Source organism: Xiphophorus maculatus, chromosome 3, assembly GCF_002775205.1.
Source record: "Xiphophorus maculatus strain JP 163 A chromosome 3, X_maculatus-5.0-male, whole genome shotgun sequence".
NCBI lineage: Eukaryota > Metazoa > Chordata > Actinopteri > Cyprinodontiformes > Poeciliidae > Xiphophorus > Xiphophorus maculatus.
In genome coordinates this window covers 12,802,317-12,823,180 of record NC_036445.1, presented here as the reverse complement: position 1 = coordinate 12,823,180, position 20,864 = coordinate 12,802,317, and the positions used below count along the sequence as shown (strand labels likewise).

Here is a 20,864-nt window from a genome sequence, read left to right as displayed (position 1 = left end):
GAAACATGGAGGAAACATGGAGGAAACATGGAGGAAACATGAAGGAAACATGAAGGAAACATGGAGGAAACATGAAGGAAACATGAAGGAAACATGGAGGAAACATGAAGGAAACATGAAGGAAACATGGAGGAAACATGAAGGAAACATGAAGGAAACATGGAGGAAACATGGAGGAAACATGAAGGAAAGAGGAAACATGGAGGAAACATGAAGGAAACATGAAGGAAACATGGAGGAAACATGAAGGAAACATGGAGGAAACATGAAGGAAACATGGAGGAAACATGAAGGAAAGAGGAAACATGAAGGAAACATGGAGGAAACATGAAGGAAACATGAAGGAAACATGGAGGAAACATGGAGGAAACATGGAGGAAACATGAAGGAAACATGAAGGAAACATGGAGGAAACATGAAGGAAACATGAAGGAAACATGGAGGAAACATGAAGGAAACATGAAGGAAACATGGAGGAAACATGAAGGAAACATGAAGGAAACATGGAGGAAACATGGAGGAAACATGAAGGAAAGAGGAAACATGGAGGAAACATGAAGGAAACATGAAGGAAACATGGAGGAAACATGAAGGAAACATGGAGGAAACATGATCAGTAATCAGACGGTTCATCGCTCAGGTTCTGTTCTTCTCATCTGGACTCTGTATCATTAAAACTCAGTGAAATAATCAGAATTGATCGTTTATTGATTTATTGCAGATTGTGTGACCTGAGAGATTTGAACAGTTTCTCTGTTTTAGCATCGAAGGTGAGAAAATGAAACGGTGACATGGAGGTTTGTGCAGGAAGAAACTTTGAGCACATATTTGGTTCCATCTTGAGGAAATCTGTCCGTTTTCACTCCGTCTGTCTGCAGCGGAAACGTTTATTGTTGTTGTTTATGCAGAACTTGTTTTATTGAAACTTTTGCTTCATTTATAGAAAAACCAGGAGCTCAGATGCATTAAAGCAAACAAAGTCAAAGCTGACTGGTTATATTTCTCCTGCAGCAAAAATATTATTTTATTTATTGTTTTATCTGATATACACTCCATAAAATGCTGAAGCAGAAAAAAGCCTCAATACATTTATAAATATTTTTCATGTATTTTATAACTTTCAGGTTAAAGCATAAATTCTGTTTTCATGTGTTCATAGAGGAAGGCATGTCTGAATGAATGAAAACATGATGTGAAGGGGATTTAAGAGTTTATATTTAATAATCATCCTGCTGATGACACATTCATTCACTCTGAGCATTTTCACTTCCTCAGAGCGAAGCTTAGACTCTACAAACCCACCGTCTCTTTAAGCTGCGTCACATTTTAATCTACATTTATTTCCTCTCAGGTTCCTAAAGTTTCACTGAAACGCGTTTTTCCGCAGCTCTGCGCGGCAGGTCGAACATTTTCCCCAGAAAGCTGAATAAAGCTCCTGTTAGGTTTAAAAAGCTGCTTTTGTTGCTCTTTGTGAGCAGGAGGTGTTGGTTTCATGAGAAGCGGCTTCAGAGTGACTTCACTTCCCAATTTTAGAGGGCGAGAGAGAGAGCGAGAAAAAAACGAGCCGTCATCCGGTTAGAGCGCGCAGCAGAAACTGAGTGCAATGGTTTGCGCCACAGAGGCAATGCAAGGCTGCATGAAGTGAACTGAGGTCAGAGGCTGAATTGGCTCCACGTTTCTCCTCAAACCGACTAAATGCCAGAGGGCTGGAGGCTGCTGCCGCTGCTGCCGACATGGACTGCTCCATAAAGGTAAGAGGCGCCGCTGGAGCCGCTGGAGGCGGCGGGCGGGCGGGCGGGCGGCCGCAGCCTGCGCAGTGAGAGAGGCTCCCCACTCTTTCCTTCTGCTACAAAATTTCCTCTTCCTTCCCGTTCGTGGTTGTATGTCGGCTCTATAATAACACAACTAACCGCTGCATCTTTACACTCAGATAAAAACACTAATTGGTGGCCGGCTGCGCGCGTAAAAAGCGGAATCTGCACAAGTTTGCGCGTTGTTTTCTCTCTCTTTCTGTCTTTTGGGTTCTGCGTGTTCGCCGTCCACGGAGCCACTTTCAGAAACACGGAGCGTGAATCTCACTCAGCTTTTTTGAATTGTTATTTTTGTTTTTGAACTTAACGGAAAATGGGCCCCTGGCGGGCCGCGGTGCCAGATGCGCGCAGAGCAGGTGTCCCTGAAGGCGTCATGGACCGAACCGGAGCAGGTGGGGGGTCCGCTCCCAGCAGCTAACTGGTATTTCTCCGCTCCTGCCCGTCGGGTCCACCTGTCCTCTCCTCCTCTGCCGCTGCTGCTCCAACATTTAGATTTTCATCTTTTTTAAACTCAAAGCTGCTTATTGCGCAATAAGGAGAAAAAGTGAAAATGTAGAAGTTCATCTTAAATGTATCAGTTTGAGTTTCAGCTAAAATATTCACAGCAGAACTGGAAACGATGTTTTTATTTCAGTTTTCTGCTAAATAAAATGTAAACAGTTTAAATTTAAAACTAAATTACTCATTTCTGTATTTTAATCTGGAGATGATTTTATCGGGTTGGAGAAAAATCCTTTTTAATATTTTCATGTAAAACCAGAAAATAAAAGTTTCTTTACAAAACAATCCCTCAGATTGAGGAACTAATATTTCGCTCGTTTCGTGTTTTGTTTCCGACGAACTAAAAGGTTCTGACCCATTTCTGGGTTCGGTTTGATTTGAGCAGCGTGTGATTTAACTTCATTTCATTTGAACTTGTTCCTACTTTCTGCTGTTTTGAATCCACTGCTGTGGCTCCGGGAATGCTCGCTGATTATTATTTTCCAGATGGTTATTCTCCGGAGCAGATTGTGTTTGCGGGTTTATTTTAAGCAGAATTTATGGCTGCAAACTGGAGCGCTTGTCAGGTGTCGTTATCTGAACTCTGCAGGCTTCCTGTCTCAAACCTCAGACTTTCCGCACACATTTCCGCACCCTGGACCCGAGAACACACACACACACACATTTACACACAGTTAAAAAAAAACAGAAAGGCAACAAAGAGTCGGTGGACGAACCGAACCGGGCCGCGCAGAGAAAGGCCCGCAGAAAGCCGCGCTGCCGCTCAGGCCTTTTGCACACTCAGCTCGCTGCGACTTTTACTTCTGCTTTTTGCGCCACGCAGGGCTGCGCCTTTACACAACCCTGCGAGGCCTCTCCTGCCTCCATTTGCTCAATAAATTCAGCTTTAATTACAACAGGAACAAATTAGTTCAAACATTTTAAATCTACATTTTAAAAAATCCAAACGAGGATCTCCGAACCAGGAAATCAAACTTTCAGCTTCAGAAAGAGAAAAAAATCCTCAAATAATTTTTCTTTTCTTAAAATCAAACCAGATCCACGAATTCAGCTGATCGAAAACATTTTCACCTCGTTGTGTCTGAAAAAAGCTGCGCCAGAAACGCGTCTGTTTTTCTTAGCAGATCTTAGTGAGAAAGTAAAGAGTCGATGACCTAAAAGTGTCACAAACTGATGGATCTGAATGCGGTTTTTATGCAAGAAGAAAAACTGAACCACAAGCTGAGCTCCAGGCGGAGGAAGTCCTTCCTTCTTTACTTCTAACCTCCAGAGCTGCTGTTATTTCTGTGGCTTTTTACGCAGAAGTCGTTTCGAAACTTACAGGCAATTATTTATTTATTAATTTATTTATTTACAAAAAAGAAATCAGAGGTAACAGTACAAACATTTTCAGAAGGTGAAACTTTCTATTATTATTATTATTATTATTATTATTATTATTATTATTATTATTATTATTATTATTATATGCTATCTTGCCATAAATATTTTTAAGTTTAAAAACGCCAAATTGTTTTTTTCTCTTTTCTGACAATATAAAAATGAATTTCATATATTTTATAATAAAATTCGTACTAAAATTTATATTCAATTATTCAAAACTCATTTTTAAGTGGATTATCGTAATAAAAATGTCCAAAATAAGGAAACTGTATGATTTTAAATAAACTGCAACATAAATGAAAACTAAATCTACACTGACTACAAAGAGAAGCTTTGGAAAATGTTTTTTAAAATAAAACAATATTTTCCAGGAATATAATAATTATGCTTTTTATTGATTTAAAAATGTTAGATGTTTTTGTTGCTTCTTTCTGCTTCTCGATCCTAAAACGTCTCTGAGCCTAAAGGTCACGAAGACTCGCAGCAGATCTGCTGATCTGTGTCGTTATTCTGGTGAAGGAATCAGACATCTGGCAGCAGAAGCCGCTGCTGCAGCCGCTGCTGCTGCAGCCGCTGATGCTGCAGCCGCTTTGGGCAACATGCATGATGCAACCCGCAGCGCTGCTGACGGCTCAGCCATGTTGGCTCAGGGTTTCCATGCAGGACTCGGTGTTTGTGCTGCAGCAGGTGAAAATGTCGAGCTGCAGCGCAGAGGATTTTTAGGACATCAGCTTCTACCTCAACAGGGTCATGTTGTTTTTTATAAAGTTGTTTTGTGTCACCGAGCAACAGCCTGAAACACATTGAACAGGAAGTCAGTTGTGGCATCGGCGGTCAGGCCACAGTTTGGTATATTTGTATCAGTGTGCAGAGAGACGCAGAGAGACGCAGATGAAGCTCAGGCCTCATTCCTCCTTCACTCTGCAGAGCAAAACTCCATAAAATCCGGTTAACAGAGGAAACTCCTCAGGTCTTCGCTGCTCTGCTCAGTCTGGAGTCACAAGTGAGTTTTTATCCCGCCTTCAGGCCAAAGTTTCACTTCTGCACAGAGTGAAGAGGCAGAGAAAGCGGCACCGATCAGCAGAACATTATTTATCCAGTTTCTCACCGGTCCGCTGAAAACTCAGAGGAAAAAATACTTGAAAGAGTTTTTGTACTTTTTACTTTTCTTGAGTAACTTTATTAAGTATAATTATTGTTGGGTAAAATGTTTGGCTCCTCTACAGTCACTTCACTGAAGGAAGAACAAACCTGCAGGTTTTCTTAAACTTTTATAAACTTCATATTGAAAGAAATTAATTTGGATTTTTTTTGTCTTGCGCCTAATTCTGTTACTTTATAAATATGTAATCTATACAAATTATTTTCATCTCCATCTTCATTTCAAATCTTCATATAACTTTATATTTTGGTTCATCTGAAGATGTAACTTTGAATATTAAATAATTTTGATGTTTCCATCAGTTACTCAGTTACTTGTGTTGCTTTTTTACCAAATACTTTTTTACTCTTCAGTCGTTTCTTGTTCTGTTGAGTAAAGTGTGTGTTCTACACACACCAAAGATGAAAGTTTAGCAGAAACTCACTGACTGATTCTGTTTGCTGGAACATTAGAGAACCAGCAGCAGGTCAGGTAACCATGGCAACCCGGAGGAGCTGCAGAGTTGAGCCGTTATGGACGTTAGGCCAGAAGTTTGGTTTGTAACCAAACCTCAACACGGCACATCCCTCCTCATGGTGGTGGCAGCATCATGCTGTGGGACAGTTCAGTCCTGGAGGAAAACCAGAGCATTCTGCCAGAACTGCAGAACGGCCTAGTCAAAGTCCAGACCTGAGGATCTGAAGAGATGCCACACTTTTCAGATTCTGTTTTTGAACTGTGAGGACCATGAATCATTTTCCTTCTACTCCACTTTGTGAAAAACTCACTGAAGTTTGTTGTGAAGAAATGAGGAAAAAGTTCAGGCAGTTTGAAAACTTTAAAACTTTGAGATGTTTTAATTTAATCAAAACATCAGAAACAGTTTGATCCACCCTGAAACACCCAGACATGGAAAAACATTCAAACTAAAAGTTTAGATGGTTTGGAGATGAAAATGTTCACAGATTTTTTTTTTACTTTGTAAAGTTAAAAAAAATGTTTTAATATTAAATATGATATAAAAGATGCTCTAGTTTGCAGTTTGTAGAATTGTTGCGCAAAAATTACACATCTCTACGTTCTGATGCAACGATGAACCGAAAAAACGGTGCAGTGAATCACAGATCAGCCTTAGCTGTGTGTGTGTGTGTGTGTGTGTGTGTGTGTGTGTGTGTGTGTGTGTGTGTGTGTGTGTGTGTGTGTGTGTGTGTGTGTTTGGTAGCGGGGGTTTGGCTCAACATCTTCGACTGAACTTTAGGGTTCAGCCTCTCAGTCCGAGTTAAAAACCTGAAGAAAACATTTGTAGCTTTTATTCCAGCAGCTCTGAGTCTCTCTGGGTTAAATGGATCTTCAGGTTCTAGAAGCTGAAGTTCTGCTGATCTCATGAACCCGGCCATGTTGGTTCTGCTGCTTCTGAACAAAGAAGTCATCTTTCAGGCCTCACTGAGCTGCGATACATTGATAAAGAAACGTGAAACATGTTATCAGGCCTCTGCAGGATGTTTGAGGCCTGCAGCAGGTGCTGCCTCGGTCAACCTGCAGGGGGCGGAGCCTCACAAACCGAGTTAATGCATCATCAACTCATCTGAAGCTGAACACGAAGCAGGCTGCGGAGCCAGGAGCTGCAGCCTGCAGCAGTGTGTGTGATCGCTGCAGCAGTGTGTGATCACACACACACACACACACACACACACACACACACACACACACACACACACACACTGCGCTGCGGAGCCGCCTGAACGGCTGGTGCCAGGCAGTAAGATGTGGTTTCCAGTGTTCAGGCAGCAACTGAGCTAAAAACACAACAACACAAAGAGAGAACAATGTGATGGCGGCACTTCAAACAGCCTCAGCTCTCCTTTCTATCCAATGATCCCCCCCCCACCATCTTTTTCAGAGTTGTTTTGCAGCTTTAAAATGACCCACATTCGTACATTGTGCCCCCTCCCCTCCATTTCCTCTCCCTTGGCCTGTGCCAAAAGGTTCCTGTGCACATGGCGGCCCGGCTTCCTGCAGGCCACTGAAAAAGCTGAGCGCTGACGTACGAGGCCTGAAGACAATGCTGGGCTCCTCTAAACAAACACGCATCGCCCCCCGCCCCCTCCCCCCACCTCCATCTGAGGAGCAGAGAAGAAGAACGGGCCGCTGGATGGAAGTGCCATCTCAGGGCGGTTTGTGGAGGAACACAGGAAGACGGAGTTAAATCTGAATTAGACTCCGCCCTGAGCTTCACCCTCCCCCCGCAGCAACCCGCGATCCTAACGACTAAATAAAAGTGTGGTTAAGGTTACTGATGTCATGTGAGATTAGAAAACCTGCTGGCTGCTTTCACACTATTTCTGAGCACCAAGCTTCTCACGTCGCTGCTCAGAGTTTTTCTTAGATGCTTGAAAACCTCCAGCAGTTCAGCAGCAGAATCTCCTTCCATCGTTCAGAGGAAACGGAGCCGAAGGTCCAAACCGTCCAACTCAGAGTGGACCTAAAAGTGAACATAAAGCCTCTGATGATTTTCTGTCAGCTCTTCCAAATCTGCACAAAGTAACAGGAACCATCTGAAGGCAGGTCCAAAGTCCAAATCAGTCCAACAGAATCCAGATTAATCCCTGTAATCTCAGTTAATCTGACAACTGGACCAGTCAGAACCAGAACCTCCGTCTGGATCTCCAGTCAGCGGCTCAGTTCAGGTCAGGGTGTGAACTGAGCCGCTGGTTCGGGTCGGCGCTGATCAGAACCACAGAGTCACTCTGATCGAAAGAAACTTCAACTGTTTCTAAATAATCAGTCAAGGAAAAGAAAAGATAAAGTCTAAAAATGGACGATTTGAATTATCAACACAACTCTTCAAAAAGTTTCATTTATTCAGAAGAGTCTGACGTACATCATTTCCTGTAACCTGCCAGAGATAGTTTCCATGGCGACAACAGTACAAGCTTTCAAAACACAACAAGTTTTCCTCAGAAAGACAAACAGACAGAAAACGGTTTTAAACTTTGGAGATATTTTTCATTTCGTTTCTGGAGCCTCATCAGGAAAACCTCCGGTAGTTTTCCAGGGTTCATGACCTTTCTAAGGTTTTGGTCAATTTCAAATATACTGAGAAACAGAAGTGGAATAAAAATGGCGTCCATTTTGAAATCAAAGATGGCCGACCTCCAATAAGACCTAACATGTTGAATTGAAAACATTCATTTCATTTTCCTCAGTGGTAATTTATGAGCCACACAAGATGGTGTGAAAATGTCCAGTTACTTTACTTAGATAAACCCAACAGAGTTTGGACCTGGAGGTCAGGCCGGGTCAGAGGCTAAAGTTCACTGGATCCTGCCTGGTCCAGATTCTTCTGCAGAAAATCCCAGGCAGGCGATGAAGTGATGAAATAACGGATCGAACTGCTGAGATGAAAACTGACAGCAACACAGAACACTTTACTATAACTCACCTTTATAAACATCACTTTCATTTGTATTGAAGTTCATGTTTTATTAGTCAGACGTCTCGGTCCAGTCCAAGTTTCTGTTCAACACCCAAACCCGTAACAATGACGCATTTCCCTTCCTGTTCTGCTGAACTTGTTCATCAGCTGAAGCCGTAACTTTCTCCGTCTGCCACTGATCCAGTCTGTCCGATGTGGAAGTAATGTTTATTAATCCACATTTTAGATTATTGGTATATTAAAAGGAAATTCTGACTTCTGAGTACAAAAAAGCAAATTAAATACAGATTAGCTGTTTCTGGAGGCTAAAGCTAACAGTTAGCCTAAGCAGCACAGAAACCAAACAGCTGCAGTCTTATCACACACAGGATAAATATCTAAAATGATTTAACTTATTGCTGAGCCTGGATATGCATATTTAAAAGCCTTTATATCACTTTTTGATCGTTAAAAGTTATTGTAACATTTCCGTTTAAAAACCCAAAGAGCTGAGCATGTAGCCGATTAGCCTTTAGCTAACATGGGATGTTAGTGTTACTGAACCCTGAAGTGGGAAAACAGAAGAATCAGAACCTGTTAATGTGGATAAGCGGGTCCAGTGTTTCTACGCTAACGCACTCAAAGCTACATTAGCTCCTCTGTTGCTGCGAAGTGAGACAGAGAACAGGCACAAGGGGAGGAACAGGGCCGAGCTGAGCCCAGCTTGATCCGGTTCCCTTCACTGAACCCTGGACCCCATCTCTACTAAAATTATTCCCCAGAAATATTTTAATTGTTTAAAAGTGAATTCATATTTTAGCATCTTTAGTTAGCAGGAAAAACTTTATAAAATTCAGAACAATGTACTGAAATGTATTTAAATTTAAAATGTATTCTGTTAAAAACTTAGTAAGCCATGTTTAAATGGATTTTAAAAAATTACCAGAGAAAATATGATGATCTGAAAATAAATGGCAGTAAAGCCACCAGACAGTAACCCGACCTGTCCGGAACCAACTGAGCTTCATGGATCGTGACCGTCTGCCGGTTCTGTGTTGGCCAGGAAGCGCTTTCTGTGGTGAGTGAAGATCAGCCCATATTCGAGCCGAACTTCTCCGCGGCGCCCGCCATGCACATGAAGAGCGAGATGACGTCACCTGGCGGCTTCAGCCAGGCCTCCAAGCCGAGCCCCGAACCCGCCGAGTCGGAGTGGGTGGGCTCGGCGGCGCAGAACCCCGGCAAGAGATCCGAGCACGTCAACGGGACCAGGTGAGTCAGGCCAGGGCCGCGCAGAGGGGCGGCGGCGGGGGGCCGGGTTCCCGGATGGGCTGGCTGCCGGTGTGGACACCCGGGATTTTCCAGACACTTAAATTCTTTGTTTACTGTTCAGGATCCAAACGGAGCGTCCCGATTGTTTCTTTGTTCTGTTTTTAACCCGAACTGCAGGAATACACATTATGGCCGACAGAGGAAGAGATTCCTGACGCCCAGCTGCTGCTGGAGCAACTTTTACAAACTGGATACATTTAATAGTAAAATAGCCTGTTTAATAGTTAAAGGTTGTAAATCAAATCTCTGAAACTATTTTCATACTAATTTGAATAAATTGTCTCTGGTTGAATCTCCAATGATCTCGGCTGAATTAACTCCATGTATTAATATGTAAGAATGGCTGTAAAGTTTCTGTCTGCAGCTTTAAGCAGCTGAACATCAGACAAAAACTGACTCAGCTTTCATATGTAACTGTCGGATAGAGAGATCATGTTTCATCGGAAGCAAATTAATGATAACTGATCGATAAAGATTATTTTCACTAGAATATGACTAAAACTAAGGATGTTAAGTTTTTACATGTCGGCAAAGGAAAGGACCAAACCTGTGGTGGTGAATGTTGGTGGCTAAAAATAAAACTTGTTTATGTGGTTGAAGTCATTTTCTGTCGTGGTCACCTGCTTAGTGGAAAAGTTTCGTTCAGATGTTAATTTTATCTCCTGTCACCAACAGATAAAACACTGCAAGAGGAAATGCACTAATATTGCAAAATCTTCTCTGCAGCCAGAGATTAGCAGCCGCAGTTTTTCCCCACCGGGTTTAATGAGCTTCAGTTGCGGCGCCTCAGATTAAACACCTGAAATCTGCAGTAATGAGGGGAACCGGATGTGTGTTTCAGCCGCGGCTCTCCGGTGGACTGCAGCGTCACCAAACGGTCCCGCCACATGAGCAGCGACGGGGGGCCGCTGCCGTACCCGGCGTCCTACCCGGAGCCGCGGGTCAGCCCGCAGACCGCCACCCCGCCCAGCACCAACCCCACCGAGGAGAAGAGGGTCATCGTCCCGGCAGGTGAGGCCCGCCGTCTGCGCGTCACAGCGCGGCTTCCCAACCGCTGGCGAACCGCAACTGAATCTCTGATCCTCCTCCTCCAGCAGGCTGTTGCAGCAACAGGCTGCAGCAACAGGCTGCAGCAGCCTGCTGCTGCTCAACCTGCCGCAGCGTGACGTCACGGGGTCGAACCGTTTTAGGCGCAGATATGATTGTTTATAATCTTCCCAGCTTCACTTTTCTGTTCTGTAAAGAAATAAATATAAATAAGCTGCATCTGATGCTTCTTAATAAATCATAAAACAAAAGTTTTATGAAAGTCACAAGTACAGCTGTCACATAAATTTCGCTGGACGATAAATCGTCCCGGAAGTTATTAAGATAAACGATAATATTGATGTTGTGAGACCATTTTCAGTCAATATTATGGTGACGTAATGACGTAAGAACAGTAAACTTTTAATACTGGAGCAGGAAGACATTTTAAATATCCAAAATCAAAAGCCAAAACAACAGAAACATTCAATCAAATTAATTATTTAGTGCCTGTAAAAAAAACTGACCTTCAAAATAAAAGTCTTTGTTGAGACTGAAGATTTTTATCATCCAGTTATTGGTAGAAAGAGAAAAATGATAAATCATGTAAATGGAAATTAATGAGTTTGTTTCAATTTATCATGTGATTAATTGATTTCTTCATTATTGATTATTGATTATTGCAACAGGCCTAGTCATTGATCTGCTCTTTTACAACCTGACAGTAAAACTTGTTTTCTTCTGGTTGCCTTTATGTCCCACTTAAATGTTTAGAAAGATCAAACTAATTTCAACAAACAAAAAAGTATTTTTTAAATTATTATTATGAGAATCGTATAACTGCTGCGCTGAGCGTCGGCCCACTCTGCCTTACCAGAGGCCATTTTCTCTCTCATGACCTCTGACCTTAACTGGGGCAGTGAGGCTCTAGATGTCCTTCTTGGAGTGGTTCTGGTGGGTCGGCCTCTGGACGGTTCTCCATGGTAACGGTTCTAACTGGACTCCCAGAACCTGAGGAAGCTCTAACCGACGTCTGTGACTCCGTTTCTCACTTGCTGCTTTTCCAGATCTTTTGACCTGCTTCGTGTTGTCAGACGGTTCCAGCCCGGCAGCGATCCGGATGCTGCTGGTGAAAAACAAAGAAATGGGATAGAAATGAGATGTGGGTGTCAGTGGGCTTTACCGGGTCAAACCCAGGAAATAAAAATAAAACACAGGAGAAATCTGTGAGGGTTTGTTTCCCACTAAACATCCCGCAGCCAGTTTCTTCATTTGGTTTTGCATTTTGTTGTAAATCTCTTTAGTTGTGAGGAAATCAAATCTTACACAAACGTTTCTGCTTCTGATGACATCACAACAGGCTCAGGTCACATGATTAAAATGTCTGACTGCCTCCATCTGTTTTTAATCACATTTCTACTTCATCCTGCATTTTCTTAACACCTGAAACTCAGAGCATTTTTTCCCCCCTTAAATAAATAATATGAAAAAGTAAGATATAAATGAAAGGAGGAAATAAGTTTTTACTTCTGTCTATCTCGTTTAAAATTCAATGTGAATTTTGAAATAAATAAACTAAAACTAAGAGTCCAACATAAGGAGCTGCAGGGTCAGAGGTCTGACGTCACCAGCCAGAAAACCTTCAATCCAGAGTTAGTCGAGATTTTAAAGCTTGTTTCTGTATTTTAGTGAAAACCTGTAGTGGAAATCCTCACTTCCTTAGACGTGTCAGTTTTTGTTATTGTGGTCCAGCTGTTGTTCAAATGAAAAACACCACCAGCTTGTAGCTTTAGCGGCAGACATGAAACTATAAAATTAGATAAAAATAAAAAACATAAATATGGAGAAAAGTTTAAATTAACTTCTGGAAGTTTCCAGATGCATTTCCAGTTTTCTTTGTAGGAATATCTCTGATTTATTCCAGGTTTTAAACATGGTTTGTCATTTGCTGTCCAGAGTTTAGCTCCGTCCCGCCGCAGTCAGACTGAGTCACCAGCCGCGTTTCTGGGCCCCATAATGGCCGGATGTTGCGTCAGGCGGCATGTGTTGAGCGAAACAATCAGCTGCCCAGGGCGTGGCGCCCCTCGCGCTGCCGTCCAGCTCCACCGGCCGTTCACATGACGGCCGCATTGTTCGCTTCTGGAAAGCCGCGTCCTGAATCACACTGGAAACATTCCACTGGTCCAGTTAAAGTTTTACTGGCAGAAAAACTCTGACATTCCTCATGATAATCCACAGGAGATGTACTGAGTCAACATGCAGAAAACCTTCATCATGTATTCATTCATACTCAATTTTAACTCAGTGGAAATTCTGTCACAGTTCAGTGAAAAGTATTCACACCCTCAGACAGACTTTTTCTATTTTTGCTTTTTGGTCACTAAAATGCTGAAGGTAACATAAATAAATAAAAAATCTGATTATTAAATGATGGTTTCATTTAATAAGGGAAAAATGGTCCAAACCAATCAGGCTGTATGTGAAAAGTAAGTGCACCCTAAACCCAGCCAGTAATATGGAATATTTTAACCTTTTAATCAGTCAAATTAAACTGATTTACAGAAAATGGAGATAATCACAGTTAATGATTAACTTCAGGATTAATTAGTGTTCATGGTTTGGAGTTCTGTGTTTCTCTTAATAGAAATTAATTTGATATTAAAATTCGTTTGATCATCTGAAATATTGGGGTACATTTTTTATCCAATTTGTTTTACAAACATTTTGTGACTAAACTTGTTTATTTGAACTTTTTAATGTAAAATGACTGTTTTATAAGGAATAATGACAGAATTATAAAGTTCATGTACATAAAAATATGTTTAAAAAAAATTGTGAAAATATCAGAAATGGTGCCTTTACAAGTTGAATGTCTACATCTTTATTAAATAATCAAATTAGTCTCAATCCTTTTTCCATTTAAACCAGTTTGATGTTGGATCAGGATTCTGACTCGGTAAAGAAATAAGTCGACTTTGGCAGCTGGAAAGTCCCACAGCATGATGCTGCCACCACCATGTTTCCCACGGTGTCGTTAGATTTGAAAACGAGTCACTTTGAATCTATAAATATTCTTTCCACCATTAAACCAGGCAGATCTTGCATATTGTTTTAATATTGACGCTGAGCTCTGATGGTTCCCTGCATCACTTCCTCTCCCACCTGGAAACACACCTGATCAACTGGACCTCCAGTCACTCCGATGATCCAGCAGATGTTTAGAAATGACTCCAGACCCTTTTCACAACTTGTAGCCATTTGAGATTCTCCTTTCTGGACTTTTCCTGTCAGAACTCAGTGCAGCTTGTTCAGCAGAAATCCTTCAATGTGACGTTAGAATCTGTAACATTGGCTGCATTTACAGGCGGACCATTCCTTTTACTTAGAGATAGAGACCAGATGTTACCGTCTATTAATGCATATTAAGGTGTGTTTAGTGTTTGAACTGATAAAATATTGCAGGTCTAAGCATGTTAGGGGCGGAGTCTCAGGTATTTTTGTTTTCACTGCCTCAGCTCATTGTTATAATCAGCATCAGAATCACAAGCATCAGGTTTCCGCTGTTATTCAGCACTTTCATGCTGCTGCTGCTCAGCTTCTCTGCATGACTCCATCTTTTGTTTCACTTCACTGATGTGAACGTGTCTCAAAATACAAATACATGCGCGTCATGAATTAGCATGTTCAGATTGCACCTTATTTTTTTTTTTTTTTTTTTTTGCACCTTATTTGCGTTTAGTAGAAAACCTCTGGAGTAACTAGCTCCTGTTTGTATTCAGTACTTTATGATAATTCAGAATCTCTGCGGAGCATCAGAGTTCATGCAGCTCTTCCTCCTCCTGCTCTGCAGACCCTGAGGTTTGGACCCAGGACCACGTGCGGCAGTGGTTGGACTGGGCCATTAAGGAGTACGTCCTGGAAGAGGTGGACGTCTCGCTCTTCCAGGCGCTGGACGGCAAGGCGCTGTGCAAGATGACCAAAGACGACATGATGCGGCTGACGTCGGCCTACAACGCAGACATCCTGCTCTCTCACCTCAATTACCTCCGGCAGAGTAAGACCCTCCGCCTCCACAGTCCTGCTCTGGTTCACTTCATTATTCAGAGATAAAGCTGAAGATGAGTTGAGTCTTTATGGAAGCATTCTTCAGGTTGAGATGAATCAGGCATGTTTTTTTTTTAAGTAAATTAAAACTCATTTTAACCTTTAATTCAGCAGAAAAGCAAAGATTTTTCTTGCACATCATAAAACATTTAATTCAAACTAGTTTGATCAGTGGTAGAAATCAAACTGAACATTCTCACACACCGCAGTGTGAAGACATTTGCAGCAGAAGGTTTTCAGGTGCATGAAGCTGTGAACTGCTGCACTGAAAACGATGTTTGTGGTCGTCGACGACTCAGCCTGGTAAACATGCAGGTTCATGATGATTGTGACTTTTGCTGCATGATCCTGTCATGTTACCATCGATGCAGCTGATCGAGTTTCTGCGAATCACTGCTACAGTCGCACTTCAGTTACTGCTTTTCAAGAAGTAGCTCCAGCTGAGGCTGCAGACCTGTCTGCAAACTAACGGCTCATTTCTGGATTCAGACGTTTGGAGTAGGAAAAACTTCAGTTTTCTTCTTCTTCATGTGTCGCCTCAGGTAGCCCCACGTTCTCCTACTCCACAACGCCCTCCAACAACACGCCTCCCCCACAGCCTCCACAGCCCAGGCTGCAAGTGAAAGCAGGTGAGATTTCCACTTTCATCACACACAAATCAAAGTGCAGCCTTTCATATTAGCTTCTGAGGAACTGCGAAGGTCAGACAACTCTCCCGTTTCTAAAAGAGTTCAAACATTTTGACGTCATTTAGCTAAAAAAAAACCTCTGGTCAATTTTAGGAGTTCAACCAAATTTTGCTTCAGTTGCATGATGGGTGTTTGGCCCCCAGTTATTCAGCCTCTATAGTATTTAGGTTTAACATTGTTTACATTTATGCATGTTGGCAGCAGAAACTAAAGTTGTGGAAAATCAGTTTCGTCTTTCAATGTGAGAACTTTTCTACTTCTCTTTTCTGAATGTGTGGGACAGAAAATCAGCAGATATTCACTGAGGCTCGATTCTGGCCTCTGATTTTAAGCATCTTTATGTCACTTTGAATCCATATCTTAATTTAAAGAACATATTTTTAATAGATAACCTGTTTGGGGCAGAACCAGAACCAACTTTATCAGCCAGGATTCTTCTGACCGTTACTGGCTTCCAGGTTTCTCTAAGATCTGAAGTTCATGTTTTTATTTTCTTTTTAAATAGTCAAAATTATTGATGTGAACTTTGTTATAATTCAACACTTAAGTGTAAAAAACATCAAGACAAAAATGTCCTGGGGAAGTTTTTAGTCAAAACATGATGATTTTCCATAACCATCTGTAAACAGTCTGCGCTTCAATACATTTTATTTAGTCTTTTCTTTTGGACATTCAGCTCATTTTCTGTTTATCTAAAAGGTTTGGATGCACTCTCAACCTCTGAAGTGAAATCTGACTTAATGGTGAATTATTGAGTCTAATCCTCTTTGATGGACTGATTGTGGTGATTTGGAGGTTTTGTTTCGTCTCTGATGTTCACAGATCAAAACTGTGACGCTTAGTGAGAAAACGAAGCAGGAAATGGAGGAACTGAATAATTAAAGCTCCTGCAGTCAAACGTGATGGTGGTGAAAGTTAGGTTCAGGTGGTTTGGACATTCACAGAAGACAAATATTGGAGGTTAATTAATGGAGAAGCTGGCAGGGAGGAAGAAGGCGGAGACCACAGAATGGTTCCTGGTGCTCAGACTGAGGTTAGCAGAGGGTTCGGTTGGGGTGAGATGGAGGAAGACGGTCTGTGGTCAGCTTCACCCAAACACTGATTCAGTGTTATAACATTCTGCAGAACATTTACCTGGCAGGTGTGGAGGAAAACTTCTCACAGCAGCTTCAGGTGAACTCGTGCCAACAGCGCCGAGTTTCACACGTTTGAGCAGAATGAGTAACATCCTGGAAACGTACGGCTCAGTTAAAGACGACTCAAAGGCCACAGAGATCAACTAACATCTTTATTTAAACAGAGGTAGATAGAGTGTTAATGGGTGATGTGGATGTTCTGCAGGATGAGCTGCAGTACGTCTCCATGTCAGGCCCGTCGATCTGCTGGACGGATTATAAGAACTTCCCCTCAAGGGAAAGAAGTTACTTCGAACTTTGCACAATTCAAATTCATGCAAAAGATCTTTCTGCATTTCACAACTGCCACCATTTCCTGTGAGTCACGCGGTTTGGTGTGAAATAAAACTCAGAGAAAAGCTGTAAGGAACTTTCTTGATTGATTTAGGGATCTAAGAATAACGTGTTGAGTTTCAGAAACACGTTAACACGGTATCGAAGGGCTGAAAGGCTTCTTTGCACGGCACAAACTGCTGTTGACAAAAACTGTGACGAGTCCAAAACTCAACAGCCAGTTTCAGACAGGAAACAGCTGCGCCGTCACAGGAAATGGGGGGTATGGGTCCTGCTCCTGGGACACAATCCATTTCATCTGCTGGTGGCCCGAAACAAAAGAAGGCTCACCCAAGAAGAGAGTCTGGGTCATCTTCAGAGCTCCGCTCTTATCGGGTCGGTCTCCGGTTGCTTCCTTCCCCAGCAGAGCCGGCTTCACTTCAAACACGTTTGGCACCAACATCCAGTTCATCCATTTTTCCCTCTTTGTGTTGCTGCAGAAAACAGTTTTGATGAGATCGGCCGCAGGAACAGCTGGCCGACCAACACCATGACGCCCACGGTGCCCAAAGGTAGGCAGCGAGGCCGGCCGTGTGACGGTTCACTCACCCGTGAACACAGAACCACGTTTGCATAAAAATGTTTCGTAGCGGATGATCAAACAACTTCATATGTAATACATCCATCTTCCGGTTTCCAGGTTCTCCGATCGAACACCAACACAACAGCAGGGCGACGGATCCAACGCCCAGAATCATCCAAGGTACAAACAGGTTCTGACTTCACTAAAGCCACGCTGGTTTTGACGGAAACTCGATGCTTTGGAAACAGAGACAAAGTTATAGAAAGCAAAACTTTTGCCAGGTCTGTTGTAAGATGGTTCTCCTTGATTTCAGAAGATCCTAAAAAATCTCACAGACCATCAACTTGGTGGTCAGGCGCCAGGGTTGAAACCAGGCAGCAAAAGCTGGGTTTCCGTTACAAACGTTGTGTCAAAGTTCTGCTATGTTGAAAACAAAAATGTAATTGTGGCGATTCCATTAAATCAATTAAAATCACAAGTGAATAAGTTTGTTCATGTGATAAGTCATTAAACATCCTCCTGCAGCTACTTCCTGTTGTCTCCATGGCGTCCGCCAGCAGCAACATCTGGCTGTTGACCATGTGACTCATGATGCAAAAACAGTGTTTCCATTGCAGTTTTGCAAAATAAATTAATTTTGATATGGCCAAAAAACAAATGCTAACCAGCTTTCCTGATTTCATCAGATCCAGAATGAGAACTTTGTGAAACCTGAAGGAATAATTAACTTAAAATGTTTCGAATACTGTTGCTTTCTTTTCTGCAGACCCGTATCAGACGTTAGGGCCGATCAGCAGCCGGCTGGCCAATCCAGGTAAGGCTCCCAAAGCAGCAAACAGAAACACTAACATGAAACAAATGAGGCCTTTACACTGTCTGCTTTGGCAAAATTATTTCAAAACTTAAAACAAGCAAGAAAAGGGCTGGCAGAGTTCACGCCAAGACCAAGGATCCGGCTGAATAGTCAAACCTCCAATCCCATCACGTTCTCCTCAACCTTTGACCTTTTTCTAGGAGAAAATTTACAATCCACAGGAGCTCGACTGCTTCTGCTTTCAGTCAGACCATAATTTCCTTCAAAGTTTCATCCATGAAGGATGGTCCGCCGTTTCCTCAGATGATCTAGGAAGAATTGAAGCTCATTTCCTCCACATGTAAAGCAGCAGTCCAGCTCTTATCGAGGCTGTTTAGACACTTCCAGGTCATTTCACTCCTTCACAAACCTCGGACTATTCAGCCGGACTCCAAACCCGGCGTCCATCTCACCAAAGTGACCGTTTGCCCTTCTGTTTCCTCACAGAAGGCCAAGTCCTGAGCTCATCCAAGAACCGAACAGGCAAACAAAGTCCGTACAAGCTGCCTGACCCCAGCGCTCACAGGCCTGTGGGTAGGTTTCTGCCCCAGCTTCCTGCTGCTCCTCCAAGCCTCACAGTGAAAAGGTCACATTTGGTGAAATGAATAACCTCTGACCTGATAGAGCTGTCTGCTTGTGTGCTTAAAGTTTAAGATGAAGAGAAGGAATAAACCTGAATGGCGGCTTGTTAGGGCCATAGTAGATATAAAGATAAAAGGAGTACATTTTCACCAAAAACTCAGAAATTTTTAGATTAATCTCAGAAATTTTAGAAAAACAACTAAATTCCTTGAGCTCTAAAAGTCGACAATGTGAGAAAAACAACGGAGAAAAAAAAATTCTGAGCTTGAAAACTTAATCTGGAAATTTCTAGAAAAGAAAAAAGAACTTTGAACAAAGTTGAACATTTGCCAGAAAAAACCCTCAAATTTAGAGATTAGTCTCATAAATTTTCTATTAAATCAAACCCATTTTCCAAGTTCGTCAAGTCAACTTTGACATCTGAATTTTTTTGATTTACTGGCTCAGAAAATCTGACTTTTCTCTTGTAAATGTTTGACTTGGAGCTCAGAAATTTCGGAGTTTTTGGCAGAAGTTCGCTGTTCAGTGGTTCTGACGCTCCGTGTCTCCCGCCAGGCTCCGGTCAGATCCAGCTGTGGCAGTTCCTGCTGGAGCTGCTGTCCGACAGCAACAACGCCGCCATCATCACCTGGGAGGGAACCAACGGCGAGTTCAAGATGACCGACCCGGATGAGGTGGCCAAGCGCTGGGGCGAGCGCAAGAGCAAGCCCAACATGAACTACGACAAGCTGAGCCGCGCCCTGCGCTACTACTACGACAAGAACATCATGACCAAAGTTCATGGCAAGCGCTACGCCTACAAGTTCGACTTCCAGGGAATCTCGCAGGCGCACCAGAACCACGGGGCGGACGGCGGCCTCGTCAAGTACCAGACTGAGATGTCTTACGTCCAGCAGTACCACAGCCACCAGCCCAAAATGAACTTCATGGGCGGACATCCCGCTCCCATGTCCGTCTCCCCAGGGAACTTTTTTGGCTCCCCGTCGCCGTACTGGAACTCGGCCAGCAGCCCCATCTACCCCGGGTCGGCCATGACCCGACACCCGGCCGCTCACTCCCACCTCAGCTCATACTACTGATGACGGGACGATCCGGAGGCGAACCCAAGTGCTGAACCTGAGCTGACCCGTCTCAAGCAGAACCAGAAGGAAACATGACCCTACGGTCCATTTTCCTACGAGGCATTATCACACTTCCCCGCTCAGAACCAGAACCACGGGTTGGACTCAGACTACGGATGGCACAGTGTATGCATTCAGTTAACATTTCCATTCAGTTTGTAAGTAGTTTTGTTTGATAGCACCTGTTATTAACGGTTTTATGATTGTTCTATCCAGTAAAAAAAACAAAAAAACTTCACATTAAGGATGACTTTTTGTAAAACAATCTGTACAGAATCTTTTTCAGGAAACAATAAAACATTTATGCATTATCTATAGCTAAATCAAGGCTTCAGTTTCTTCTGTTAGAATATTAACATCTTAATTTATCTGGTAAAAATCCACTTCAGGAAACTTAAAGTACTGATTAGTTCAGATAAACTAAATTATCAGTTTCTGACCCACAAATACTAATTTTAGCTCAGTCTCATTTCTATTTAAAATCATTTTCATACTTTCTGACTGATTTGACATTCAAACTGTCAAACTGTCAGCATTAAAATGTTCATAATGAAAGAAAAATTAAAAAACATAAAGCTCAACGTTACAGAGCGGTGTTTCTGCATGAAAATAATAAAATATCTATAAATAAAACCCAACAGAACCACAATCTGCATCCTTTACTCTGTTATCAAACATATTTTAAGTTCTTGCTGCACAAAAAAAAAAACCAAACATGAATCAGATTTCCAGATTCTTTGCATTCTTCTACATGATCATAAATATCTCCAAACATTTATTCATCAGAGGAGCCGGAAGCAGAGGAGATGTCACACTGTGTGGCAGAGAGCAGCAGGTGCCACCCAGCTCTGCAGTAAGACGGATTTCACCAACATTCA

The 20,864-nt window shown here is 42.4% G+C and overlaps 1 protein-coding gene across 3 annotated transcripts; it reads left to right on the top strand.

Annotated features, from left to right (window-relative positions):
* The first annotated feature begins 1,495 nt into the window (after window positions 1–1,495).
* LOC102228766 (retroviral integration site protein Fli-1 homolog) lies at window positions 1,496–20,309 on the top strand. Of its 3 annotated transcripts, none has more exons than XM_014474928.2 (10): window positions 1,496–1,751; window positions 9,315–9,520; window positions 10,422–10,591; window positions 14,457–14,660; window positions 15,253–15,339; window positions 17,348–17,419; window positions 17,548–17,610; window positions 18,197–18,244; window positions 18,731–18,817; window positions 19,421–20,309. In XM_014474928.2, exons 1-10 carry the CDS (start codon window positions 1,734–1,736, stop codon window positions 19,942–19,944), a joined length of 1,479 nt encoding a protein of 492 aa, XP_014330414.1. In that variant the 5' UTR covers window positions 1,496–1,733; the 3' UTR covers window positions 19,945–20,309. The 3 variants fall into 3 exon arrangements, with proteins under 3 accessions (XP_014330414.1, XP_023186997.1, XP_023186996.1); XM_023331228.1 differs by lacking the exon at window positions 1,496–1,751 and adding an exon at window positions 1,894–2,232; XM_023331229.1 differs by lacking the exon at window positions 18,731–18,817 and having other exon boundaries at window positions 1,497–1,751.
* Window positions 20,310–20,864: the final 555 nt, after the last annotated feature.

Bases quoted from the DNA above. Each gene is read 5' to 3' on its own strand.
- LOC102228766 (XM_014474928.2), top strand. The intron at 10,592-14,456 runs GTGAGGCCCGCC...CCTGCTCTGCAG, and splicing joins GAGGGTCATCGTCCCGGCAG to ACCCTGAGGTTTGGACCCAG. The intron at 15,340-17,347 runs GTGAGATTTCCA...GTGTTGCTGCAG, and splicing joins CAGGCTGCAAGTGAAAGCAG to AAAACAGTTTTGATGAGATC.